This window comes from Pseudopipra pipra, chromosome 12 (genome assembly GCF_036250125.1).
Source record: "Pseudopipra pipra isolate bDixPip1 chromosome 12, bDixPip1.hap1, whole genome shotgun sequence".
Taxonomy (NCBI): domain Eukaryota; kingdom Metazoa; phylum Chordata; class Aves; order Passeriformes; family Pipridae; genus Pseudopipra; species Pseudopipra pipra.
This window is the reverse complement of record NC_087560.1, coordinates 4439619-4463058: the sequence shown is the minus strand read 5'-3', so window position 1 is coordinate 4463058 and position 23440 is coordinate 4439619. Positions and strand designations below refer to the sequence as shown.

Below are 23440 nucleotides of genomic sequence, written 5' to 3'. Positions count from 1 at the left end.
GCAGGTTCAGCAGGATGCATTCCCAGGCGATTCTGAGCCTCATCCAAGGGCTGGAAAACACACAGAGGAGGCATCTGTATTACTGAGGGATTTATTTATATCCCTGTTTAATAACCAGCCTTGTTTTACGCTTTGTTTTGGCACAACCCCACCTTGCTCAGCCCATTAATTTGGCACTTGGGACCTTCGGGGTCACCTCAAGCCTCTGCCATGAATTTGCTGAGCGCCCTTGGTCATGTCACCCGAGATGGGAGTCTGGGGACACGCTGGCACACGGTGACAGCCTCTGAAAAAAAAAAAAAAAGTGAAAAGCTAGTGCCAGGTTTTTTTTTTCCAGGCAAGGGGGAAAAAAAAAATCAACAGGCTGGCTATTTCACTGCTTAAACAGCTTTAATTTATGTGATTGCTGCTGTTCCAAACCCGGAGCAGATCGGTGCCTGGCGTAAATTGTCACAGCGCCGGGGTGTAAATTGTCACCATGCCAGCCTGGCCATCAAACCCCTTTTGGGCTGGCCAAAAAAAATGGGTTTACAATTGGCTGTGGAGTAGGGAATTGCCATGTGTTTCCTGATATTTCAGCCTGGTTCGTACTCCTCGAGCACCAGAATTGGGATTTTATCCCCCAGTGTGGATGCTGACGCTGGTGAAAACTTTGCTTTGGGGGAATTGTATAATCATGGAATCGTTTGGGTTGGAAGGGACCTCAGATCATCCAGTTCCACCCCATGCCATGGACAGGGACACCTTCCACTATCCCAGATTGCTCCAAGCTCCATCAAACCTGGCCTTGAACACTTCCAGGGATGGCGCAGCCACAGCTTTTCTGGGCAACCTTGTGTCAGGGCCTCCCCACCCTCACAGGGAAGAATTTCTTCCTAATCTATTTTTTTTTCCTGATAAAAATTATATTTAGCCCTTCCCTGCTGAGCATCTTTTCTCAGTGAGCCGGCAAAGCCCCCGAGGGCTTCTGGCACAGCCGAACTGCTGCCAGCTGCTGATCGGCACTTGCCAGTCAAACACAGCCCCCGTTCCTCTTATTGTACGGAGGATTACAAGAGTCGTGATCTCGGCCAGGAAGAGCCAAACCAAGCAGGGAACGTCTTTGTTAAGGGGAATGGGTTGGTTTTCGCCGCCGGTCCCGGGGGAGCGTTCAGGGCAGCGCTAATTGAATTAAGAGCACGTTCGCTCGGGCTCCGACGGGCCACGGTGGCCGCGGCCATCGCTCCGGAGCGGCGGCAGCAGCTGCTCGCCGGCCTCCGTAATTGCAGCCAGAGCCTAAACTGTTGCATTTTGCATGATGCTGCTCCCCCGGGAAGGGGGAGAGTGGTGGGGCGGGGGGCGGCTTCACCCAGCTTTGATGCTGGAGGAGCTCGGCTGAGGTCGGGGCCGGCGGCGGAATGAAAGGCGGCGGCTCGGGGGATGCTGCTGCTGATGGTGTTAATGAGGCAGCGGTGGGGAAGGGCACGGGGCGCCTCCGGACACCTCCTGCTGCAGAGGGGGGATGCGCCCGCCCTCGTTATCCGCACTAACGAGGCGAGGCCGGGCGCAGGCACGGAGGAAAACCCAGAGAGGGCCACTTTGCCGTTGCCCATGCCTGTGGCCAATTTGGAGAGGGCATCCAGGCTGATTGCTCAGCCGCCGGAGCCAGGAGAGCAGCTGGAAGGTGGGGAGCGAGGATTTTCGGGGTGGGTGCGGGAATACCATGCCTTGATACATGAATCCCAGCGCCAAGGCAGGTCCTCATCACCCTGGGAGCCAGGACTGGGCAAGGCTCCATATCTGTGACCTTGCCACTCAGGTGGCAGCGAGGAGCACATGGACTCCATCGTTTATTCCATTAGATCCTGCTTCCCCCTCTAACTGGATTAGAGGGGAGTCTATAAAAGCCAGGCTGGCGGGAGGAGAGCAGGACGCGCAGAGCCGGGAGTGGGAAATGAGGGGCAGGGAAATCACATTACTACTGCCAGCAGCTTCTGGCAGGGCTCTGGCAGGGGTTGTTGGTGTGCCGGAGGGGCTTTATCCAGCAGGCACCCAAGGTGGGGGCAGCACCGGTTGGTAAAGTGGTTTCTAACATCCCATTGCACCTTCAGGACCTGGATACCCACCTCCCACCCACCTGAAGGCTGAGGATGGGCATGGGCCTGCTATTTCCATCACCACAGGCACAGAACTGCCTCCTTCTCTTCCTTCTCCACCTTGTCACGTTGTCACCTCAGGGATCCCCTCTCTGCACAAAACTCCCCTCGTAACTTCCTCTTGGCCGACCCACAGCTCTTCCCCGTCGCTCCAGTGGCACACTGGGGATGTGGGTAGGGGGACAGGAGACATGCAGTGGATGCAGATCAGCCCAGATGCCCCCTCCTTGCCCCTGTCACTGCATCCATCCATCCCACAGACCATTGCCTCTCCCTCCCCAGAGACCAGCAGCATTCCTGACCCCGGCAGGCAGCGATGCCCTCCCCAGCCTGGACCCTGCCACACTCAGCACCCTCCAGAGCAGCGAGGAGCCACTGGTGACCCCCCTGTACCCACTTGATGGCCAGGTAAGGACCCATGAGAGCATCCAGAGATGCTGTGCCAACACCCTGCCCATGGCATCCAGCCTCCATGAAGGCACACACCATCCTCATAAAGGGGAAAAACCAACATAAATCCCAATTTTTAATCTCTCTTCTGATGTGTGCGTTGCTGGGAGTGGCCGGTTTTACCTCCAGCCTGGCTGTAGCAGTGATTTCTTGTGTTGTGTGGAGCATCCCTGGTATTTGGCTGTTTCGGGGTGGCACAGGGTCTGGAGGGGGGGCATCATCCCATCACCTTGCTGGGGGCAGTGCTTCAATGTACCAGCTTCGATCTAATCGCTCAATCCCAAATTCATTTAGCAAATTCTCTCCTATTATCACTGCATTATGTGGGAGAACCCAGGCACCTCCAGCTCATACCTTTCTGCTCCAGGAAAAAAATAAAAGCCAGCTGTTCTCCTCCTCCAGCCCTTTGTAGTGACAAATGGAGCCCTTGGATGAATTTAAACCCGGCCCTCGTGGTCCTAATGTCTTCCTGTGCTTTAAGCCATCTGGCTTTAAAAATAACAGGTTGTTAAAGCCCAATTCTGCTTATTAAATAGCTTGGAGAGAAGGGGTGGAGGGGGCCCATTCTTTCCAAAACCCCACTTATTTCCCCATCAGTGGCTTCCCAGACCCCACCTTCAACCTGCGATTCAGGCAGCAAAGCAAGAAGAAAATTAGCAATAAAATAACCACCATAAAGAAAAGAATAATACTACAGCAAAGCTATTTGTTTTTCCTCCAGCTGTTTTAATTCCTCCAATCCACTGAGCTTTATGACTTCCCTTTCCACGGCTTCTTTATGCTCAACCTAATAGAAACCCATAACGGGGCGTGCGGGGGCGGGTACCACAGCACAGCTTAAATGCCATCGGGGTGTGAGCTCCGAATTTGATGGATACAATTACCCAGGGCCTCTGGAGAAGCCCCAGCACCCTCCAGACCTGCAAAGGATCCAGCCCAATGCTCCAAGCAGCCTCAAATTCGGCTTGCTGCATCCTCCCAAGAGCATCCCTGCGAGGATGGGTGGGAAGTGATCTCAAGGATGTTTCCAGCATCCAATTTTAAAGCCCGAGTGGGGCAACAGGAGCCCAGAAACGTTTTGCACAAGGTCTGGGCACCCCTGCACGAGTATTTTCTCCTTTTCTGTCTAAAAAAAACCATTGCTGGTAGGATTAATATTTCCCCTCACACGCACAACCTTTGGCAGCCGTTTTCTTTCCTTCGCTTTTTTTTCTTCCCCCCTAAAGCACAAATTATTTTCACTTGGCTTGCACTGTGGCGCGGGGGGATTTGCTTGGAAAACCCGTCTCCTGACAGCCCCGGGAATCGGGGCTGACACCCTACTAATGGAGCGTGTGTGCGGGAGGGAGCCGGGACGTGACAGCCCCCCCGGCGCGGCGGTTTGGGGGGGCCGGGGGGGGAAGCACGCGGCTGATCACAGTCCTGTCACTTCTTCCCACTCCGCTCGGGCTGATCAAACCCGGATCCTCATCCCTACCCTGCGGCTTCGGAGGTCCTGCTCTGGATCTGCTCGTTAACGCCTTCATTAGAAAGTGGGAAAACAAAGCCATGAGGAACATTATCGGGGATGGGGTCACCCTCCTGCTTTTCCACCTCCCACGGGGGTGGAAATCCTTTGTGCCGGGACATTAACATCCCCCCCTCCCCGGGCTTACCAAGTTTTCCTGCTGGACGAGCTCTCCGACCTTAGGCTGAGCCTTGTGCTGGGCTCAGCCTAACCATGTTTTCCTACCCTCCTGCCCTCTCCCGGAATAGATTTGTGCCTCTCTTACCAGCTGATGAATAATTTACAAGCAGCACTTAACGATTAGGGGGGCGTTTTCTCCAGCCTCCTCAAACATTTGCTTCTCCTTCAAGCCTTTCTTTCTCCACTCCCATCACACATATTTCCCTGACCTGTCGATGCAGGGGGATTTACAAGCCACAGGGTCTCTCGTGGAGCTGGGAGAAGAGAATGTCGTCTTTTTTTCCATGCTGGTGTTTTGTTCCCAGCACTGCACGTGTGCTGTCAGCTCCATCACGTAAGATAAGAGCCCAGATGTGCAGTTGGTCCCCAAAAATATCCCATAGAAGAGGAAGCCGTGATGGAGGGGGGGATTTCTTGCTTCCCAGCAGCATTGGAGTCCCTTTGCTGGGCCCATATCCAGTTTCTGTGTGATTTCCGAGGAGGGGGGGGAGCTTTTGCACCCACTGAGCAGGGTCTGCTGCCTCAGCAAGCTGGGAGGGGACACCCAGCATGGTGTGGTGCTGCTGGGCCCAGCAGCTTCTTGGAGCTGGTGCCTGAAAAGTGTTCTGATGGTGAGGGGAGAGGGGGGCAAGGGGTGAAGGATGTGAGGGGAGAAGGAGCTGTGGAAAGAGGATGCTGCAAGGGGTGAGGGTGCTGGGAGGGGAAACCAGCATTCACAGGATGAAGATGCTGCAAGGGAAAAGGATGGCACCCAGGGAGAAAGTGCAGCAAAGGGTGAAGGTGCCGTGGGCCCGAGGGTGCTGGGAGGGGTGAGGAGAAAGATGAGGATGCTGCAAGGAAAAAGGATGGTGCACTGGGAGAGGGTGCTGCAAGGGATAAGGGTGCTGTGAGGAAAGAAGAGGATGCGAAGGATGAGGATATTGCAAGGAAATAGGATGGGACATGGATGGGGAGAAGGTGCAGCAAGGGGTGAATATGCTGCGAGGGTAGAGGGTGCAGCGAGGGGAGAGGGTGCTATGAGGGGTGACGGTGCTTCAAGGGGTGAAGATGCTGCAAGGGACAAGGATGCTGCAAGGGGAGAGGGGGATACGAAGGATGAGGATGCTGCAAGGAAAAAGGATGGTGCACGGGGAGAGTGAGCAGCAAGGTGTGAGGATGCTGCAAGGGGAGAGGGTTCTGTGAGGTGTGAGGATGCTGCAAGGGGAGAGAGGGATTTGAGGGACGCAGATGCTGCAAGGGAAAAGGCTGGTGCATGGGGAGTGGGTGCTGCAAGGGGCAAGGGTGCTGTAAAGGGAAAGGGTGCTGTGAGGGAGAGAGGAATGGGATAGAGGAGGATGCTCCAAGGAAAGAGGATGGTGCATGGGGAGAGGGTGCAGGAAGGTGTGAAGATGCTGCAAGGAGAGGGGGGCAGCAAGGGGAGAGGGTGCTGTAGAGGGAAAAGGCAATGTGAGGGAAGAGGAGGATGTGAAGGATGAGGAGACTGCAAGGGTAAGGGACAGTGAACCCCATCACCCCTGTGAAGGGAGAGGGTGCTGTGAGGAAGAAGGGTGCTGGAAAGGGAGAGGGTGCTGTGAGGGGTGAGGGGACAGAGGGGTGCAAAAGATGAGGATGCTGCGAGGAAAAAGGATAATGCATAGGGAGAGGGTGCTGCGCGGGGTGAAGGTGCTGTGAGGGCTGAGGGTGCCGTGAGGGCTGAGGGGACACAGGGATGTGAAAGATGAGGATGCTGCAAGGGACGGTGCAAGAGGAGAAGGCGCTGTGAGGGGTGAAGGTGCTGCAGGGGGTGTAGATGCTGCAGAGGCTGAGGAAGCTGCGCGGGACGAAGATGCTGCAGGGCCGAGGTTGCTGAGGGCGCAGGCGGCCGCCGGCCCGTGCGAGGCTCCAGCCCCATCTAGCGACAGCTCCGCCGGTCCTGGCTCCCCACCGGGGAGGGGACAACCCTCCACCCCGGATACCGCTCCTCTGGAGCTGGGATGCAACCGGTTGGGACGGAGATGCCTCGCTTTGCCCAGCCCGAGGATGCTCGGAGATGTTTGCCGGGAACTGGACACCCATGGGTGCCCCGGCAGCCACGGGCACGGGGCTCAGTGCGCGGCAGGCTGGTGGGTAGGGGGTGGGGGGGATCTCCCAGCAGGATTAAACCAATTAATAAAACAGGCCCATAAGTGAGCTGATGTGACCCCAGAGGTCACCACCCTGGCACTGCCTCCAGGAACAGGGGCAGGGTAAAGGCATTTACAGCAGAAACCTGCCAGCCACCCCAAATCCATCTGCAATGTCACTGCTGGGCTGGGGGAGAGTAAAAGTAACGGGAAAAGCTGTTTTCTTGGGGAGAAGGTGGGATGGCGAGGACGGGGACAGAGGGACGTGGGTTTTTGAGGGCAGCAGAGGGTGCTGGAGAGGCAGGGACCCAAGGGTAAAGGGCTGGGGGAGGCTGCGTGTGGGCTGAAGGGGTTGAAAATGATCCAAGTGCCACAGTTATGTTGCATGAGGGAGTTTTTTTGGTGATCCAGGCCCTGGGTAAAGGTGGGCTTTGCATGGGCTTCTCCTGCTTGGGTCTGGGTGGCTGAGGGTTTAGCTGTGTGGGGTAGGGACTGGGGACGCCAGCACTGATCCAGAGCATGGAAGAAGAGAAAACTGTCTCCAAAATACCATTTTTATGTGTTTGGGGGTGCTTGTGTTGGAATGTGTGGCACCCTTTCGTGTCCTGCTCCAACCCAGCCCAGCAGTGCTACTAAACCCTCAGTGAACCTGGCACAGAGGGACTCATCCATCCTTGTTTAGGGACTTCTCAGCCTTTCCTGGTCCTAGGGCACCTAAAAAGTGTGGGAATAGGGGAGAACATTTAACTTGGGTCCCATGCATGGATTTTTGAAGGTATGTTGGGATAACTGTCTCTGTGGAGCTGCCTAGTGCTGCCCCATCTGGCACTGGGGACTTTTGGTGATATTTCTCCACTTCTTCACATCCCCGAGGTTTGTCTTAAAACACAAATGTGGATGTTTTCCTAGGAGGAAAAAAACCCACGAGGACTCAGTGGGAACCCAGAATAACAGCTGGAATCTGTTTCCCTCATTTTTTTGATCTCAGGAGGGGGATTTTTTTAGGTCTGGACCCCATTTGTAGTCGTGGGTGAGCAGCAGCACTGGGGGATGCTCTGGTCCATGCTGGGAGGAGAAACCCAACCCAGGAGATTCTTTCCCACTGGGCACCATCAGGAGCAGGGCATCACTTGGGGACATCACTTTGGCTGTCCCCCTCCCTCCTGAAAGCAGCAGGATGAGGGGAAAAACTGTTTTTCGGGAGCCAGGAGCTGACTCAGCTGGCATTTGCTCTCAAAAGTTATCCCACCTGTTCCTAGCTGCATATATTTTTTCCCTTTTTTTTTGTCTTTCTTTTTTTTTTTTTTTTTTGTCTTCCTTTCATTTTCTTTGAGGAAAATAAACCAGCAGCGACTCACAGAGGACTCACAATCCCTGCTGGCGGCACAGCTGCTTCCTTGAGCCTTATCTTGAAGGAGCAGGCGGGAGGGTGGGAGCCCGCGGAGCAGTCTCCTCTCCACGGAGCATCTCCCCTCCCCGAGCTACCCAGTGTAATCCAGAGGCTTTTATATCCTTGTAAAACATGATATCAGCAGCCGGCAGCTGGGCCCGGAGCCGGAGAGCGATGGCAATCGCCCGCCCTAAACTCGTCCTCGAGGCTGGGGGGGGAGCAGAAGATGTGGTGTCTCTATTAAATGGGACGTGGCACAGATTAAGCAGTTTTCAATGCAATCCAATTAACTCCTAAATTGAATTGTAATGCTTTGCCTAATACACACCCCCCTCCTCTCAGCACGGCCCCCCCAGAGCTTGGGAAGGGAGTTCAGCCTTGATTTAATCAGATAAAACCCCGTTTATTTTAGAAGCAGAGGAGGAAAACCAACGTTTTCCCCTCTGATCTGGCCACCCAGATGTCCTGAGGGTGGTTTGGGTACCCAGGAACATCAGGGACCTGGGACCTGGCATCAACCCCAGCCCCATCTATACCTGCATCCCAAGGGAATATGTGAGGTTGATGGGGGCAATGGGCAAAGCAAAGAGAGGCATCGCCATCTCCTGATGAGTTCATGAGCTTTTGTTACAGAAAAGAGGGGAAAATGGGATTTTTTTTTTCCCTCTGATCTTCCTAAGCCACTGCAGTAATTTTTTTTTCTCCTCAGATATGTAAATCCGAGCTTATCCCATCTTCCTAACAATTAAGGAATTAGGCTTAATATTCATCCATGGATGTTTTATTTGTGGAGCTGGAGGGAGATTGTGCTGCAGCAGGGGGTGGGGGGCCATCAGGGGCTCAAATGCCTCTGTGCTCACACATGTAACAAGTTGTCCCATCCTCAGCCTTTCTCATGTCCTCTCCTCAGACAGGGACGGGGTCCACACATGCCATGTGGATGCAGAACCCTCTGGCACACCCTATTTTTGGCAATTTTTGGACCTTCCTGCCTCCTGCAGAGGTTTATTTCTAGCCCCCTCCCCGTCTCGCTTTGCTCCGTGCTGCTCCATCTAGAGAGGAATTGATTCCAGCAGTCGAAGCTAATCGGATACATCAAAGCATCTTGGAGCAATTTGTTAAGTAAATATAAAAAAAACAACCCAAACTTGGCCTAAGCAAATATGGGAAGGAGGGGGGTGGCATATCGGGTGATGAAAGGCTCCAAAGGCAGGAGAAGCTTCAGAGAAGCTTGGAAATGATGAGGAGGGGAAAAAAAAAATATTAAAAAATAAATAACGAGTGCCAGGAGTTTCAAAGCTTCCATCATTTCAGACGCGGATTCCCAGCCTTTCATCCCGGACCCCTGTGGGAAGGAGAGACGCAGCGATCTCCGTATGGATTTGAGATAGGAGATGTAGGGAAAAATGTCTTCAAATGCCTTTAACCCTGTCCCTGGGGTGATGCTGCCTGCCGGGATGGTGGGATTCTGAGCAGTGCTGGGCTGGGAATACAGGCTGGGGGAGCTTTTCCAGGCTCTGCAGGTGTAGTCTGAGCCTGGAAAAGCCGTGGTGGAAGGCAGCCCAGGCAAGGCAAGTGCATTATTGATGGAGCAGATAATTGCACGCTTCCCACCATCTCCTTGATGAAAAATTGATGGCACGGGATGAGGTAGCCAAGGGCTCCACTGACTTACACCAGCCTCTTTGTTCCCTGACAAACCCTGGAGCAGAGGTGGATGCGGGATGCCGCAGCAGGTGGGAGGCACAGGAGCCTCTGTGGGACCCTGAAAAAGGGACAGGATGAGGGACAAGCTGGGACAGAGAACCCCGTGCCTTAAAACACGTTAAATTCAGTCTCAGGACGGAAGTGGGGTTTGCTCAGCAAATTATCCAGCGAATTATTCCCAGGCCAAACTCCAAGGTGGAGCTGAAGCCTGATGCCACCCAGCACCTCCCAGACGTGTGTCCTCTGAAGTTAATTGAGTGTTTGAAACATCAGAGGAGCGTGCTGGGAAGGCAGAGCATTTCCATGCATGGAAATGAGGCGCCGTCATCACTGGAGCCACCCAGGAGCGCTGGGATCTGGTGGTGGCCTCCACCAAGTCACCCTCCTTGGTTCTGCACTGCTGGGAGCAGGGAATAAGGCAAAAAAACCACCCCAAATCAGGATGGGAATGAGGAGAGAGGGCTGGAAGCAGCGAGGGGCTGAGGTCTCCACAAGCTCTGATGGTTTTGGAAGCAACAATGGGCTGTTGAAGGGGAAGAGATGCGGATGTCCAGGGCACCTGTCTGCCTCTGGAATTCTCCCATTCTGGGTGCAGACGGGTGATTTTGGCCTCCCAGCTGCTCGAGGGAGGAGTTGCTAAGAGGCGAGTTGTGTTGTAGCAACAGCTGCTGGTGTGCTGGGAGCTCCATGCCACCTAAATCCTTTTGCCAGTGGAAAGGGCCTGGGAAAACCAGCTTTTCCTCATGCTACAGCCCCCCGGCATCACCGCAAGTCCCCCGGCTGCAGCTCAGGCAGTGGTGCAGGAACACGAGGTTTGCCTGGGGGGGATTTGTTTGGGGCAGGAGGAGCCTGGCAACCTGCTGTGGGCAGGGCTGACTGTGGGAACGGGGTGCTGGGGGGACCGAGACACCCCAGGAGCGGGAAGGATGCTCTACTACAGACCCTTCTCCTCCACTGTGAGTGCTGGGAGCGGCAGGTGGGGATGGGGACGTCACCTGGTGTCACCAAGGGAGGGGAGGACCCAGAGGTCCCTGTTACACCCGAGCAAGGGTGCCTGGCTCAACAATCCTGCTGTGGAATGATGCTCATGGAGTTGCATCCACATCTTACATGTAGCGGTGGCACTTGGGGACGTGGTTTAGTGCTGGTCTTGGCAGTGCTGGGTGAATGGACTTGATGGTCTTAAATGATTCCATGATACAAAGCCAGGAGTTTCTGAGTACCCCCATCCTCAGGAGAAGGTCTCCCAGCCCTCTGGCTGTATCCAGGCCCCAAAGCGGGATGCTTGAAGCATCACAGCCAGTCATTCCAGAGGTTTTGGGGCAGAGCTGGATGGACCCTGATCCCAAAGCAACAACGGCAAAGGTGTTTTGCTCCAGATGAAAGCCTGGAGAGCTGCTCCCAGCTGTGGGAAAGGGGATGAAGGAGCTTGTTCCTCCCCAGCCTCATCCTCACCCTCTGCCCTGATGTCTCCTGACAGCTCCATCAAGATGACATGTCCCTCCCAGCAATTGATGCCGTGGCCAGTATCCTGCCTGGAAAGCAGCCATTCCCACATGGAGAGCAGAGGTACGGGGACTGCTGTGGGTTTGGCTCCTTCTTCTTATCCTCCTTGGGGTGATTTCATCCTTCCTCCACTCTCCCCATATTTTTCCCAGCAGCTTCTCCTCTTGCCCCAGTGCTGCAGATCTTACTCCTCCAGCCTCCCACCCTTCCTGCACTCCCATCCCTCCCAGCACCCCAAACAGGCTCCTGTCTCCTACAGAGAGTTCCTTGGCCAGGGTTTTGCTGGTGTTTCAGTGTCCCCCCTGCTCTTGGCTCTGCAGGTCCCAGGAGAAATTTGGAGATCGCCAGGAGCTGGTGAGTGCCAGGGAGACGGCAGGAGCAGGGACAGTGGGGACACTGCAGAGGAAAAGCAGTGTCCCCAAGGTTGGTCCTGGCTCACAAAGCCAGTGAAGGTCTGTGAGGGGGTGGGGGGCAGCTCTTGAGCTTGGCTGGAGGGACCTTCACCTTGGGAACGAACCAAAACCTGGATGAAACCGCTCCTGGGCAGATGGGGAGGAAGGAGCAGAGCCTCTGGCTGCACCTGCCCCCCTTTCCCCCCTTCCCAAGGCTACTTGATGCTGCTGCAGCCCCTCCCCATGCCCTGGCCCCCCCATGGGCCACTGGCCAAGGCCATTCCCAAGGCTGGGAGCAGGGGGCCCAGGGGAGCTGGAGGCACACAGCTCCCTCTGGCCAAGGTCCCTGCTGTCAGGATCCTCCCAGCGTGGCAGAGAGGGGTATCAGCCTAAAAAGATAAAAATCCACAGGGAATTTTATCCCCCCAGCACCACCTGGCATTATCTTTCTGTTATTCTTCACCCCATCCCTTCTTTCAAAGACCTGCAAAGCCTTGAAAGGCTCAGAGCTTGGGGATGACTCCCAGATCCAGCACTGCTCCACCCCACATCCTTGGGAGATTTCCCCAAGGAAAAGATGGAGAAATGGAGGAGGGGTCTGTTGGGTGGAAGGAGAGGTGGGTGGATGGAGAGGAGAAGATTTGGAAGGACAGAATGGATGGCTGGAGAAGAAAAGGATGGATGGATGGATGGATGGATGGATGGATGGATGGATGGAGAAGAGAAGGATTAATACATGAACATGTGGATGGATGGATGGGAAAAAGAATAATAGATGGCTAGAGAAGTGAAGGACAAGTGGCTGGAGAGGGATGCATGGAGATGAGAAGAATGAATGTATGAATGCGTGGATGGATAGATGGATGGGGAAGAGAAGGATGGATGGAGAAGAGAAAAGAAGGATTGACGCATGAATTGATGGATGGATGGACAAATGGGAAAGAGAAGGATGGATGGAAGAGGTAGAGAAGGATGGATGGTGTCAAGAGGAGTGGAAAAGCTGGATGTTCCTTAGCTCTCCACAGTGGGTCTGACCCTCAAGCCACATATCCCGAGCTGATCCCTTGGATCTGGGGACAGCCCTGGCTGCCATGGGGTGCCAGCAGCTCTGCTCTGGGCTGGCAGGATGTGGGCAGCTACCGCCTGGCACTGAAGCGGATGGCAGGGGACCTCCTGTCCCTGCGCCGGCACGTCACCAGCCTGGAGGTGGAGAACGGGCACCTGCGGGGCAGCCTGGCCTCGCAGCAGGAGCTGGGCCACGCTCTGCACCACGACGCCGACCTGCACGTCATGAGCCGGGAGGAGCTGCTGGAGAGGCTCGGTGTGTGGCGGGGAGGGGGCAGGTGGAAACTGGGGAACCTCCTCCCCGGTCCCCTGGCCGGGTGACAAGGATGTGGCATGGGCTCTTGCAGCCACCCTCAAGCACCAGCTGGTGGCCAGCACAGCAGAGATGAGGAGACTGAAGGATCGCGTCCAGCAGCTGCAGAATGAGCTGATCCGGGTATGGGTGTGAGCAGGGGCTGCCTGGGGGATGGAGTGGGCTGGAAAAGCAGGGGAGCAGCGGGGCCCCCCAGAGCCCAGCAAGTGCCTGAGAGCCCCAGGACCGCTCCATGAGGTTCTCCCAGGTGATGCCTCAAGGCTTGAGGCTCAGCACAGAGCTCCCTGGGGGAATTTCCTCTTCTTCCCTCGCAGAAAAATGACCGGGAGAAGGAGCTGGTGCTGCTCCAGCGAGCCCACCGGCTGCAGCAAGCCATGCTGAGGAGGTGCCAGGATAAGGTGGCCAAGGCAAAGGGCTTGGAGGAGACTGTGCAGCAGCAGGAGAAGGTGAGCCATGGGGCATTAGGTTGGGGTGAGAAGGACAGACTGGAGGGCACAAGGCTCTGTGGAGCAGATGGGACCCTCTGTCCCATCCGGTTCCTCCATGACATGATCATCACAGCCTGGCATTGGGCTGGAGACAGCTCTGCCTTCTCCCACAGGTCATCCAGGTGATGGAGAGGGTGCTGCAGGAGAAACTCGCCAGGGCAGGCAGGAGCACGGAAAAGCCGGCAGGTGGGTGCAAGAGGGAATGAGGACTCTCGGGGGGGGGGGGGCGTCCCATACCCAGCTGCTGGGCTCCCTGGGATGATCCATGGTGGGGGATCAGTCGGTCCTGAGCCCCCCAGCACACATTCCTGGGCATGGGAGAGACAAGGGCTTGCTCTAGCCCCCATCCCTGCACGGGGAGGGGCGCAGGACACGTCCCAGTGTCCCCCCCACGCCATCCCCCAGGTGAAGCCCTCTCCGGGGACATGCACACCGCGCTGCTGGCCGAGAACCGCCGGCTGCGGGAGGAGCTGGCGAGGGCCGCCCACCCCGCAGCCCCCATCGCCCCGCGGCCCCCAGCCCTGCCGGTGAGACTGGGGGAGGGCACAGGACTGGGGAGGGGGCAGAGCCGTGGCACCCCAGAAAGCACTGCTGGGGGGTCTCCTGGGGGCATCACCTGGGTGGCATCTCCGGCTCCGTGGGGCAATAGCCACCCCACGGCTCGCCCCCGCCGTGAGCAGCGGGAGAGAGCGGGGGAATCCAGCACGGCCGTTCCCGCTCCAGCTCACCTCGTGCCCACAGGGTGTTTTGGGGGGCACGGAGAAGCTGTCTCTGCTGGCCAGGCTGGAGGAGGCACAAGCCCGCGGGCGGGTGCTGGACAGGCAGGTGGGCATCACCCCTCTGCACCCCACTTGATGCTGGGGGGCTTGGAGTGTCTCTGGCCCCCATTTTCTGGGGAGAGCCAGCCTGTTTTGGGTCTGTCCCAGCTGGAGAAGGCAGCGAGGCAGTGGGGCCGGGAGAAGCAGGAGCTCGGAACACGTCTGCTGGAGCAGGAGAATGGCTTCCCCCACCCCTCGGTGAGCACACAGGGGGACCAAGGACACCCCTCACGGGAGCTGGCAGCCGGTATTTGCTGCCAGCAGGAAGGATCGGGACTCAGAGCCACCCCTATGTGCTCTTGGACAGTTTGAGGGAGGGGTGCGGGGGTGGTCTCCATGCCCACCCTCACACTGGGGGGAATCTGGGACTCTCAAGAATCCCAGAATGCTCCCCTGCCAACCCAGAGCCCTCTCACCTGATGCCCCCCAGAGGGCGAGGCTGCATTTACAGCTCCCCAAGACCTTTTCTCGTCCCTCAGCAGAACCTGGCTGCAATTTCCACCGCCCCCCGGAGAAGACCCCACACTCTGCCCCCCCTGCCCTAACCCACGCCCGCTGAGAGAGACGGAGAGACGCACTGCTGGCAGGAAGAAGCCGGTGCTTTTTCACGGGATGCGATGACAGAGGAAATGAGAGGCAAAGCAGAACATTGGAGGGGGTCTGAGGAGCTCGGCCGCAGTCCCTGGTGCGGTTCCCAGGGAGCCCCGAGCAGCTGGAGGGTGCAGCAGCACCAACCCACCCTCCCACCCCGCACTCCCTTGGGGTGGCTTCAGTTTATCTCCCCCGTGGCGTAAGCGCAGCCTTGAGCCAAGGCAGAGATGCAGCAAGCCAAGGCTGCGGCCCTGAAAGTGTCCCAGACGTCCCCCAAATCCCATCCCCAGGCTGGAGACTGGCTGGAAGGAGCTGAAAGTGCCTGTTGGGATGTGGGAGATGTCCCGAAATGGGGACGGGCTGGGTGTCACCCGGGATCAGGCTCGTCACGCCCGGGACTCGAGCGGCCGTAAGGTCAAGTAGATGGGTTTGTCTGGGATAAGAATGAGATCAAACTTGGTCCCAATTTCCACTGCTCTCATGGTTTCGATCTTGAAGTTCTCCAGGATCTGGAATGAAAGAGAACAGAGCAGATGGGTTGGATAGGGCTTGGAGCAACCTGGTCTAGCAGAAGGGGTCCCTGCCCATGGCAGGGAGTTGGAATGAGATTATCCTTAAGATTCCTACCAACCCAAACCATTCTGTGATTACACAGAAAACTCTGGAGGTAGCCACACCCACATGCCACTTCCCTGATCCCTCCCAGTGACAAGTCCCCGGTGTCCCCAGCAGCAGGATGCTCACCTGCATGAGGAAGAGCTGCATCTCCAGCTCAGCGATCCGGCGCCCCAGGCACTGTCGTGGTCCAAACCCAAAACTCAGTCCCTGGAAGTGCTTGGGGCCAGCTGCCAGCCAGCGCTGGGGCCTGAACTGCTCTGGCTTGGGAAAGACCTCAGGATCCCGGCCCATGGCGTAGAGACCGACCTGCACCAGCGTCTGTGGGGAGGGATCAGCCCCGTGGGTCTGGGCTCTCCACGTGGCTTTGCTGGGGTGCAGGGATGGCATCCAGCCCTCCAGCTGCTCCCCCCGTGTCACCCAGGTCCCACAACCCCGTCAGGGTGAGGAGGGACCCGGTGGCCATGCTTACCTTGGGGGGGATGCAGTAGTCCTGGAGGATGACCTCTTGAGTAGTGTACCTCTGCAGGGTCACGGCCACGGGGTGCAGCCTGGGGAGACAAGTGCCAAACATCTCATCCTGGGGACAGCCTGGCCTGCCCACATTCCCCTTCGATTCATGACGGTTCAGGGAGGGAAGGGGCTGGGGGTGTTTTTCAGTGGGGCTCCTCCTCACCTGAGCGTCTCCTTGATGGCAGCTTTGAGCAGCCGGATGGTTTTCAGCATCTTCACCCTGTCCCCTGCCGCCTCACGCTTGGCAGCCAGCACCTCTGCCCGCAGCTGCTCCTGGACCCCCGGGGCCCGTGCCAGCTCGAACATGGCCCACTGCAGCGTCATGGAGGTCTGGGGCAGGGCAGGGGAGCAAGGCTCAGCACCAGCCAGGACCTGCACCCTGCCCAGCCACCCTGCCCGCTCCATACCGTGTCCACCCCACCCGCCATCATCTCGGTGACGCTGGCCCTGATGTCATCCAAGGGCAGCTTGTCCCGCATGATGAGGTTGCAGAGGATGCCCATGTACTCCTTGGTGCTCTTGCGTTGCAGCCGTAGGTCCCGGTAGACATTTTGGATACATTTGTCCGCTGAGGAGACACGGAGGCATGGCATGGGCTTCCTCCCCCAAGGAATGGTGGAGGAGGAAGGGACCTCAGGACATTTCTGCCCCAGGGGGAGATAGCCTGCAGGAGGGTTATCCCAGGTGCCCAAAGATCTCTGAGGCCACAAGCCCCTCTGGGAGAGCTGCTCCCCTCAACATGCTGCCCGTCATCTGCCCTTCATCACTCCTGGATGATTCCCCTCGGCTCCATCCCACAAGCTCCAGACGTGGAAACCCTACCTGGCCTTGGTGATTGGACCCAGGAGAACGTCTCCAGAGTGGTGACATGGGGCTGCAGTGACTTGGCACTATGGAGCCAAGCCCTCAAAGGGACCTTGGATGACAAAAGGAGGTGCAGGCAAGAGGAACACTCACCCTGGGAGAAGATTGCATCCCAGGCCTGGACGTGGTCCCGCCACGTCTTGGTGTTGAGGTGGCGGAGGAGGGCGGGTGGCAGGTAGAGCATGGGCGATGTGGTGTGGAACATCAGGCTCACGGCATCGATGAAACGCTGCGCGTCGGGGTCCACGAAGTCCTGCAGCAGCCCCAGGCGCTCCCCGTACAGCACATGGCACACGGCTGCAAGGACAGCACCCGTGAGGGGGCCCATCCCCATCACCTTCCACCATCCCACGGCCAGCTCCAGCCTTTCCAAGGCCTGGCTTGGCCTCTTGTTTGCTCAGGATCATGAGGGGTTGGTTTGGGTAGGGTTGGGCACCGGTTGATGACCAGTAAATGATAAAAGAGTGTTTTATCAAGTATTGAGTTGTTCTCTTGTCTAGAGAGAGGACATCCTGCCTGGAGAGAGGACATTGCTCTACACACTTCAGCCTTGGGAGAGACCCTGGTTGGCCCATCTCTGAGGATGAAGCTTGGGGAAAAGGGCGGGTTTTTTGTGGGGACACAGGCTTTGAGGCTCATGCCCCTGACACTCACACTCCAGGGCGAAACGGAAGAGCTCGTGGCTGAAGTCAGCTGTCCAGTGCTCCCGGCCACTCTTCTCCACCTGGGCTCTCGCCCGCCGGATAAAATCCTCACCCACCTGGCTCAGCAGAGGCACAAACCCCTCCACCACCTGTGGCGACAGCACCTCCTTGTTCAGCATCAGGCGGTCCGAGCGCCAGGCCTCCCCCGTCCTGCGGGACACCAAAGTGGGGGTCAGAGGCGTCCCCCTCACCCAGGGGATGCCACTCCCCAAAGCCCAGGACCAGCCAATGTCCCCATCACCCTCCTGATGCTCCAGCTTCTCCCCAGCCCTTGTGCTGGGGCTATGGCAATAGGACCTGGTAGCCCCATTTTGAGGGCACCCCCTGGCCCCCCTACTCACTTGAGGAGCACACCATAGGGCTTGTTGCGGAAGTCACGATATGCCACCCAGGGGGGGACACTGAAGCGCTCTGGCAGTGTCCCCTCTGCCTGGAAGAGGGTGGCGGCGTCCCGGGGGCTGATGATGTTCACACTCTCGTAGACACCCAGCTTCTCCCTGACGGGGTGAAGAGGAAGGTCAGCCCTGCACTCTGAACCTCAGCAACCCCAAATCAACTCCCCGCCCCCTTGCATGCCCTAAAATCCTGCTGGAAGGTCCCGTCCTGGGGAATGCAGGGGCTCAGCACCAGGATCGGGCCCTCAGGACTCAGGTGGGAATAGAGAGTGGTGCTGAAATCAAATCCCCAGCCCTTCCTTCTCAGATCCAGACCCTGTGGAGATACGGGAGGGCAGAATCCTCTCCAGCTCCACCATTCCATCCTCCCGATATTCTGCATCCACAAGGCACTGCTGCCTGGTCCCTGCCCCCTCCTAGGGCACAGGGTCTGTCCCCTCCTCACTCCCATTCCCTGTTCCCCCCCAGGGCACCAGCTCTGTCTCCTGCTACCGCCCTCTCGCCCATCACTGTGGCATCAAGCCTGATCAGCGCACGGCAAGCCAGGCTCCTCCAGCAGCTCAGTCACATATTCCCCCCTCCCTCGCCCTGAGCAGAGCCGGGAATAGCAGCATCATCCCGGTCTGGAAAAGCCACTGGGGTTGGGGAGTAGGGTGAGAGAGACAAGGGGGAGCTAGATGCCACCTCACCTGTAAATGGGCCCGAACTGCTGGAACTTGCGAGCCATGATGTGGTGGACATTGTTCAAGCCGCCCTCCTGCCAGAAGCGGTACAGGTTGAGCCAGCCGGCTCGCCACTCCCCCGGCAGCTGGTTGAAGGGCCGGGGAGTCGAGGGGGTGGGGGCGGCAGCCCCCCCCAGCCGGTGGCACCCCCCGGCTGGGACAGGGGGACATCCCCGCAAGGCGCCGGGTTTGGGCGCAGCACGGGCGAGCATGGGAGCGGGCGGCAGAGAGGGAAGGGTGGCCTGGAGCGGGCGGTGGAGAGGGGAGGGTGTCCTCGCTCTTATCCCCGCTCAAGGAGAGGTGCTCTCGCCCGCCTCCCGATGAGTCACGGCCCCCCTGGGGCCGGGGACAGACGAACACTGGGGCATGGGGCAGCGCCAAGGGGTTGGCAGAGCATCGTCCCCTCCCAGCCTTGCCATGGCAGGGTGTGACAGGTGACACGCTGACCTTGAGCGGCAAGGGGTGACCACGGGTGACACTGGCAAGTGGCCTGTGTCACCCCACTAAAGGCGGGTACTGCTGCCAGCGCTAACAATGAAAACTCGGCTGCCAAGGAGAGAAATGGTTTATCTGCCAAATAAATGATAAAAACGATCTAGGGGACAAAATAGTGGCAGTTAAACGTAATAAAGGTCACATCAGCCCAGCAGGGGACAGCCTTGGGGACCCCTAGCCAGGGTCACCCCAGGAGGGGACAGTCTTTTAGACTCCTGAACATTGCTGGGGGTGTCTCACCTCCACCCTCCCCAGGACAGGGAGTGTTGGGGGGGACACATCCCCACTTCCTAGGCTCCTTCCAGGAGGGAAAGGCTTTTTGGGGTGTCCTGAGCCACGGACAAAGGCTGCAGCACCTGAAGATAGTGGCAGAGTCCCTTGTCCCCAGGCACAGCAACAGCCACTGGCAATGGTGAGGTGGGGGAGATAATGGGATGGGCTCTACTGAGGGGTCCCTGAGACATCTCTTTGGGGTGTCCCCCGGGTCTCTGGAGTGTCTCTGGAAGGGACCGGGAGCGGGACGAGCGGCGGGATGTCCGGGGCCGGGGATGCTGAGCCGGGCTCAGTGGTGGATGCGACAACGGCGGCGGCCACCGGGAGGCGCGCCTGGCCCGTCAGTGGCACCGCACGGGGACAGCGCCGACCGTGCCCCCCTCCCCGGCACCTGAAGCCTGTCCCCGGCCAGGGCACGGAAGTTGTCCCCTCCTGCCCCCCACTCCCTGTCACCTCCCAGGAAACAGGGTCTGTAACCTCCTGCCCCATGAGTCCTGTCCTTTCCCAGGCCACAAGATCTGTCCCTTTCTGCCCCAGAGTCCCTGTCCACTTCCAGAACACAGAGTCTGCCACCTCCTGCCCTGTTTTTGGTCGCCTCCTGCCCCACAGTCCCATTTCCCTCCCAGGGCACAGGATCTGTTCCCTCCTGCCCCATGATCCCTCTCCCTCCCAGAGTACAGGGTTTGTCCCCTTCTGCCCCAAGTTTTTGGTCCCCTCCCAGGGAGCAGGATTTGTCCCTTTCTGCCCTAGGGTCCCTAACCCCTCTCAGGGCATCAGCTCTGTACTTTACACCCCACAATACCTGTCTCTGCACATGGCATCAGGATCTGTTCCTTTCTAACCCACAGTCCCTGTCCCCTCCCAGAGAACAAGACCTGTCTCCTCTGGCCCCATAGTCCCTGTTCCGCTCCAGCCCCAGGTTTCTGGTCTCCTCCCAGGGAATAGAATCTGTCCTTCCTTGCTCCAGGGTATCTGTCCCCTCTCAGGGAGCAGGATCTGTCCCCTCCTGCCCCATGGTCCTTGTCCCCTCATGTACCAGGCCCCATTGCTTATCCCAGCATGAAAACACCAGCTGGCTGCACGTGCACCCCAGAGCAGTCCCACAGTCCAGAGACATGATGGCACAGTGTCATTCCCTGTCCTTCCCCCCTGCGCTGTCACTGTCCTGGGTGGGACCTGCTGCCTCCCCTTCAGACATGGTCAGGGCCCAAGGGACACGGAGGGACATGGAGGGACACGGAGGGACACACTGCCACACGCTGAGCTCTGCCCTGTCAGCCACTGCCTCCAGCCCCGAGGTCACAGCCCCCATCACGCTCAGCATCACCTCTGCACCCCCCTTTCCACCACCTCCCCAGAGCATGGGGACAACTCCTGGGCTCCTTCACCCGATGCCTGTCCCCTGCACGATTAAGGGGTCTCACACATTCTCCATGGGAATTCTCAGGGCCCTTCTTACCCTGAGCCCCCAACCCTGGCAGGGCTCCGAATTTTGGCGGCGCCTCTGCCAAGGTGTTACCGCTCCTGCAGCACAACGGAACCGCGACCGCTTGTGTCCCCTCACGGAACAAACCACCGGGCACCTGGGGGGCTCTGATGGGAACTGGGGGGGGTGGGCAGGAAGCTGTTCACGGACTGCAAACACCCACAGCAACACCCTGTCCCCAGCCATGGCAGCGGGGACGGGACTCGAGCGCAGCGGCTTCATCCGTGACGAGCAAAGCGGCACCGCGTGGATGGAGGCGGCTCTTCCCCCGCCCCCGCAGGCAGCCCACGGTACCCGCCTGACTCGGGTGTATCCCTGCTATTTTGGGATGAGCGAAACAGAGAGTCTCACCCCTCCCCAGTGGCCTTCTCCTTATGCCACCCACACTGGGGACAAGCAGGGCCCCCCCAGGTGTGGTTTCATCCCGCCGGGAGGTGACACCGTGGGTGTCGTGGGCTTTCGCTTTCCACCCGTGGGGTTTTCCTGACGTGTCACCTCTGGAGTAAGCAGGTGACTCACCACCTTCACACCTTCCCCTGGTAAATGACCCCCCTCCAGGAGGCCATTGAGACCCCCTTGGCTCTGCCCCACAACCCCAGATCCAATCAAACCCCAACCTCTCTGGAAAATCCCCCTCCTCAGCCTCATCTGTCAGAAACCCAGGGCTGGGAATGCAACAACTGCAGTGATTTAGGGTAGAAAAGGGCATGGAGCTGCTGCTTTGCTTTCTTACCTTAAAAATATACCCTGCATTCCTGCATGGACCATCCTGTTTGGCTCCCCGCTGCTCACACCCATCCCGTGGGAAGGATGGTGGTTTTCATGTATTTCCCAACAATTTCTTCTCTTTTCGGCAGTGATTTCATCCCGAGGGTCTTTCCTGCTCTCCCACGAGTGAATTCATTCATTGCAAGCTTTCAGCTCCTGCCTACAAACAGGTACTTGGGAAAATTCCAGCAGTAAAACTGCTGCCCAGAAACCCCCTGTGATTCAATCTGGGGCTGGAAGGAAGGGAGGGAAACTCATTTCATAATATTATGTTGAAAAAGAGAAACTTTCAGTTGCAAACAGACTGTAACTGTGACCAAGCAGTTCTTGCTGGAGGGTTTCCCCTGGAGGCAGAGAGAAGGGGGTGACCAGGCACGTGGTCATCATCCCCCACAGCATCCCTGAGGCACTGGTGATGCTTAAGGAGCTGCCAGAGCATCCAGAGGATGGAGCCATCCAGGACAAGCTTTAAAGTCAAACAGGAACAAGCCTACCTCGTTTTCATTCTCCTGCTTCATTAAACTGAATCTCTTCTTACTAATTTATTGCTTGCAATCCCAGACCTAAAAATTGCTGGGCTGATGCCTGGTTTTTGGGGTCTCCATCCAGCTGGGATGGGGTATCCCACCCGGATGGGATGCATTCTTCAAACAGGATCATCCCCCAGGGACGTTGGAGTGGAAATTCACAGCTCCAAAGGGAAAGCATTTGTGTGTGTAGCTGTGGGGAGGAGGAACACGGCAACTGGGAGGAAGGATGATCCCGTGTTTAACTTCCCCCAGCTTCTCCTGGGTCATGTCATTTCTAGTAAACGGCTGGATTTCCCACTTGGCCAGCCCTGATCCACCTCAGCAGTGTAGCATCACCCACACCTTGTCCTCCGTGTCCCAGCGTGGGCCACAGAACAGACAGACACCTGTCCAAGGCTGGTTAAATCCTGAGGGCCTTGGGAAAATGGGAGAAGAGCCACAGGGCAGCAAATAGCCCCTACAAATAGAGCTGTCACACCACTGACTGGGAAAACAGGTTGGACAAGGGGTGAAGGCAGCTGGGAGCGAGCCAAGTGGGTGGCACAGTTTCAGGCATCTGATCTAGACATGTGAATTCCCTGGATAGAGCCATAAATACATTCATCCTCTTTTGTGGGAGGATGGAAGGTGTGGCCATGATGCAGCAGCACCTCTTCATCTGGGTCTTGTAAACCCAGGGGTGGCTGTTAGGGTATCCCGATTCCAGGCTCCAGCAGCTCCTTCTGGGGTGGCTGTGTACCCCCATCCCACCAGGAAAAGCTTCCCAGTGGGGTGCTATGGCTAGAGACACCATCTCAGCTGAGTCAGTGCATCCACTGGGTGCTACTGTGGGATTTCCCACGAGCTCTGGCCTCTGATGCAGAGGGATACAGGATTTCCTGGGACTATTGTCCTTCACGGCAAACCCTCCTCCTGGAGCAGTCTCTGGTGAGGCTGGAGGCAGAAATACCCAAAAAAAAATGATGCTGGGAAAAAACTAAGTGCTTGTGGCTTTTGTTTGAGGTGTACAGCCGTTCCCACTCTGCCTGTGCCGGAAGAAGCCCAGAGAAGCTGCTGGAATACCTGACCTTCCTGTGTGTGCCTGCTCCAGTGAAAACACAGATCCCAAAATAACTCCTCAAACAATGTGGCCATAGTTGGGGTGAGGGCGGTGATGTTCCGGCTTTTCCCTCCAGCAGCCCCGAAGCCACAATAAATCCTGATGCCTGTGTTTGCTCCCGGGTTTTGCCTCATTATATTTAAGGAAACAGCCAGCGGGTGGTGGAAATGTATCCCAGAATAAAACACAGCCCAAAGGCTTCAAGTTTTCCTGCTTTTCTCAGGGAATTTAGCAAAAGGGTCCATGTTTTGTTCTGGCTGTTCCCAGAGAGTGGGGGATGGAAACCTGCTAGGGATGGAGATGCTGCTGCAGCCCCTGTGTGTGTCTGTGAG

The 23440-nt window shown here is 57.4% G+C and overlaps 2 protein-coding genes and 1 long non-coding RNA gene across 4 annotated transcripts in view; 2 read left to right on the top strand and 1 right to left on the bottom strand.

Moving 5' to 3' along the window:
- Positions 1 to 15116, top strand: part of CCDC33 (coiled-coil domain containing 33) — a 42260-nt gene extending 27144 nt beyond the window's left edge. The window contains exons 13-23 of one of the 2 annotated variants that reach the window (XM_064668529.1): positions 2418 to 2543; positions 10952 to 11040; positions 11298 to 11331; positions 12495 to 12690; positions 12782 to 12870; positions 13062 to 13193; positions 13349 to 13421; positions 13641 to 13762; positions 13977 to 14060; positions 14162 to 14251; positions 14536 to 15116. In XM_064668529.1, coding sequence (XP_064524599.1) covers positions 2418 to 2543; positions 10952 to 11040; positions 11298 to 11331; positions 12495 to 12690; positions 12782 to 12870; positions 13062 to 13193; positions 13349 to 13421; positions 13641 to 13762; positions 13977 to 14060; positions 14162 to 14251; positions 14536 to 14598 — 1098 coding nt within the window. In that variant the 3' untranslated portion in view covers positions 14599 to 15116. Of the gene's footprint in view, positions 1 to 2417; positions 2544 to 10951; positions 11041 to 11297; positions 11332 to 12494; positions 12691 to 12781; positions 12871 to 13061; positions 13194 to 13348; positions 13422 to 13640; positions 13763 to 13976; positions 14061 to 14161; positions 14252 to 14532 lie in introns of both variants that reach the window. The other variant, XM_064668528.1, reaches the window with a different exon arrangement.
- LOC135420754 (cholesterol side-chain cleavage enzyme, mitochondrial) lies at positions 14635 to 18852 on the bottom strand. Its single transcript, XM_064668531.1, has 9 exons — positions 18425 to 18852; positions 17682 to 17837; positions 17291 to 17490; positions 16730 to 16933; positions 16180 to 16340; positions 15936 to 16102; positions 15732 to 15810; positions 15389 to 15580; positions 14635 to 15153 (listed from the first exon to the last, which is right to left on the bottom strand). The coding sequence occupies exons 1-9, from the start codon at positions 18667 to 18669 to the stop codon at positions 15031 to 15033; spliced, it is 1527 nt and encodes a 508-aa protein (XP_064524601.1). The 5' UTR covers positions 18670 to 18852; the 3' UTR covers positions 14635 to 15030.
- A 1995-nt stretch (positions 18853 to 20847) lies between these two features.
- Positions 20848 to 23223, top strand: LOC135420756 (uncharacterized). The gene is made up of 3 exons (XR_010433697.1): positions 20848 to 21001; positions 21569 to 21649; positions 23012 to 23223. It is a non-coding gene; the product is annotated as an uncharacterized LOC135420756 (long non-coding RNA).
- Positions 23224 to 23440: the final 217 nt, after the last annotated feature.

Excerpts from the sequence above, each read along its gene's own strand:
- LOC135420754 (XM_064668531.1), bottom strand. The coding sequence starts at position 18,669 with ATGCTCGCCCGTGCTGCGCCCAAACCCGGCGCCTTGCGGGGATGTCCC. Across the intron at positions 17,838-18,424 it reads CAGTTCGGGCCCATTTACAG|GGAGAAGCTGGGTGTCTACG; the intron begins GTGAGGTGGCAT and ends TCACCCCGTCAG. Across the intron at positions 16,934-17,290 it reads CTTCCGTTTCGCCCTGGAGT|CCGTGTGCCATGTGCTGTAC; the intron begins GTGAGTGTCAGG and ends CTGTCCTTGCAG.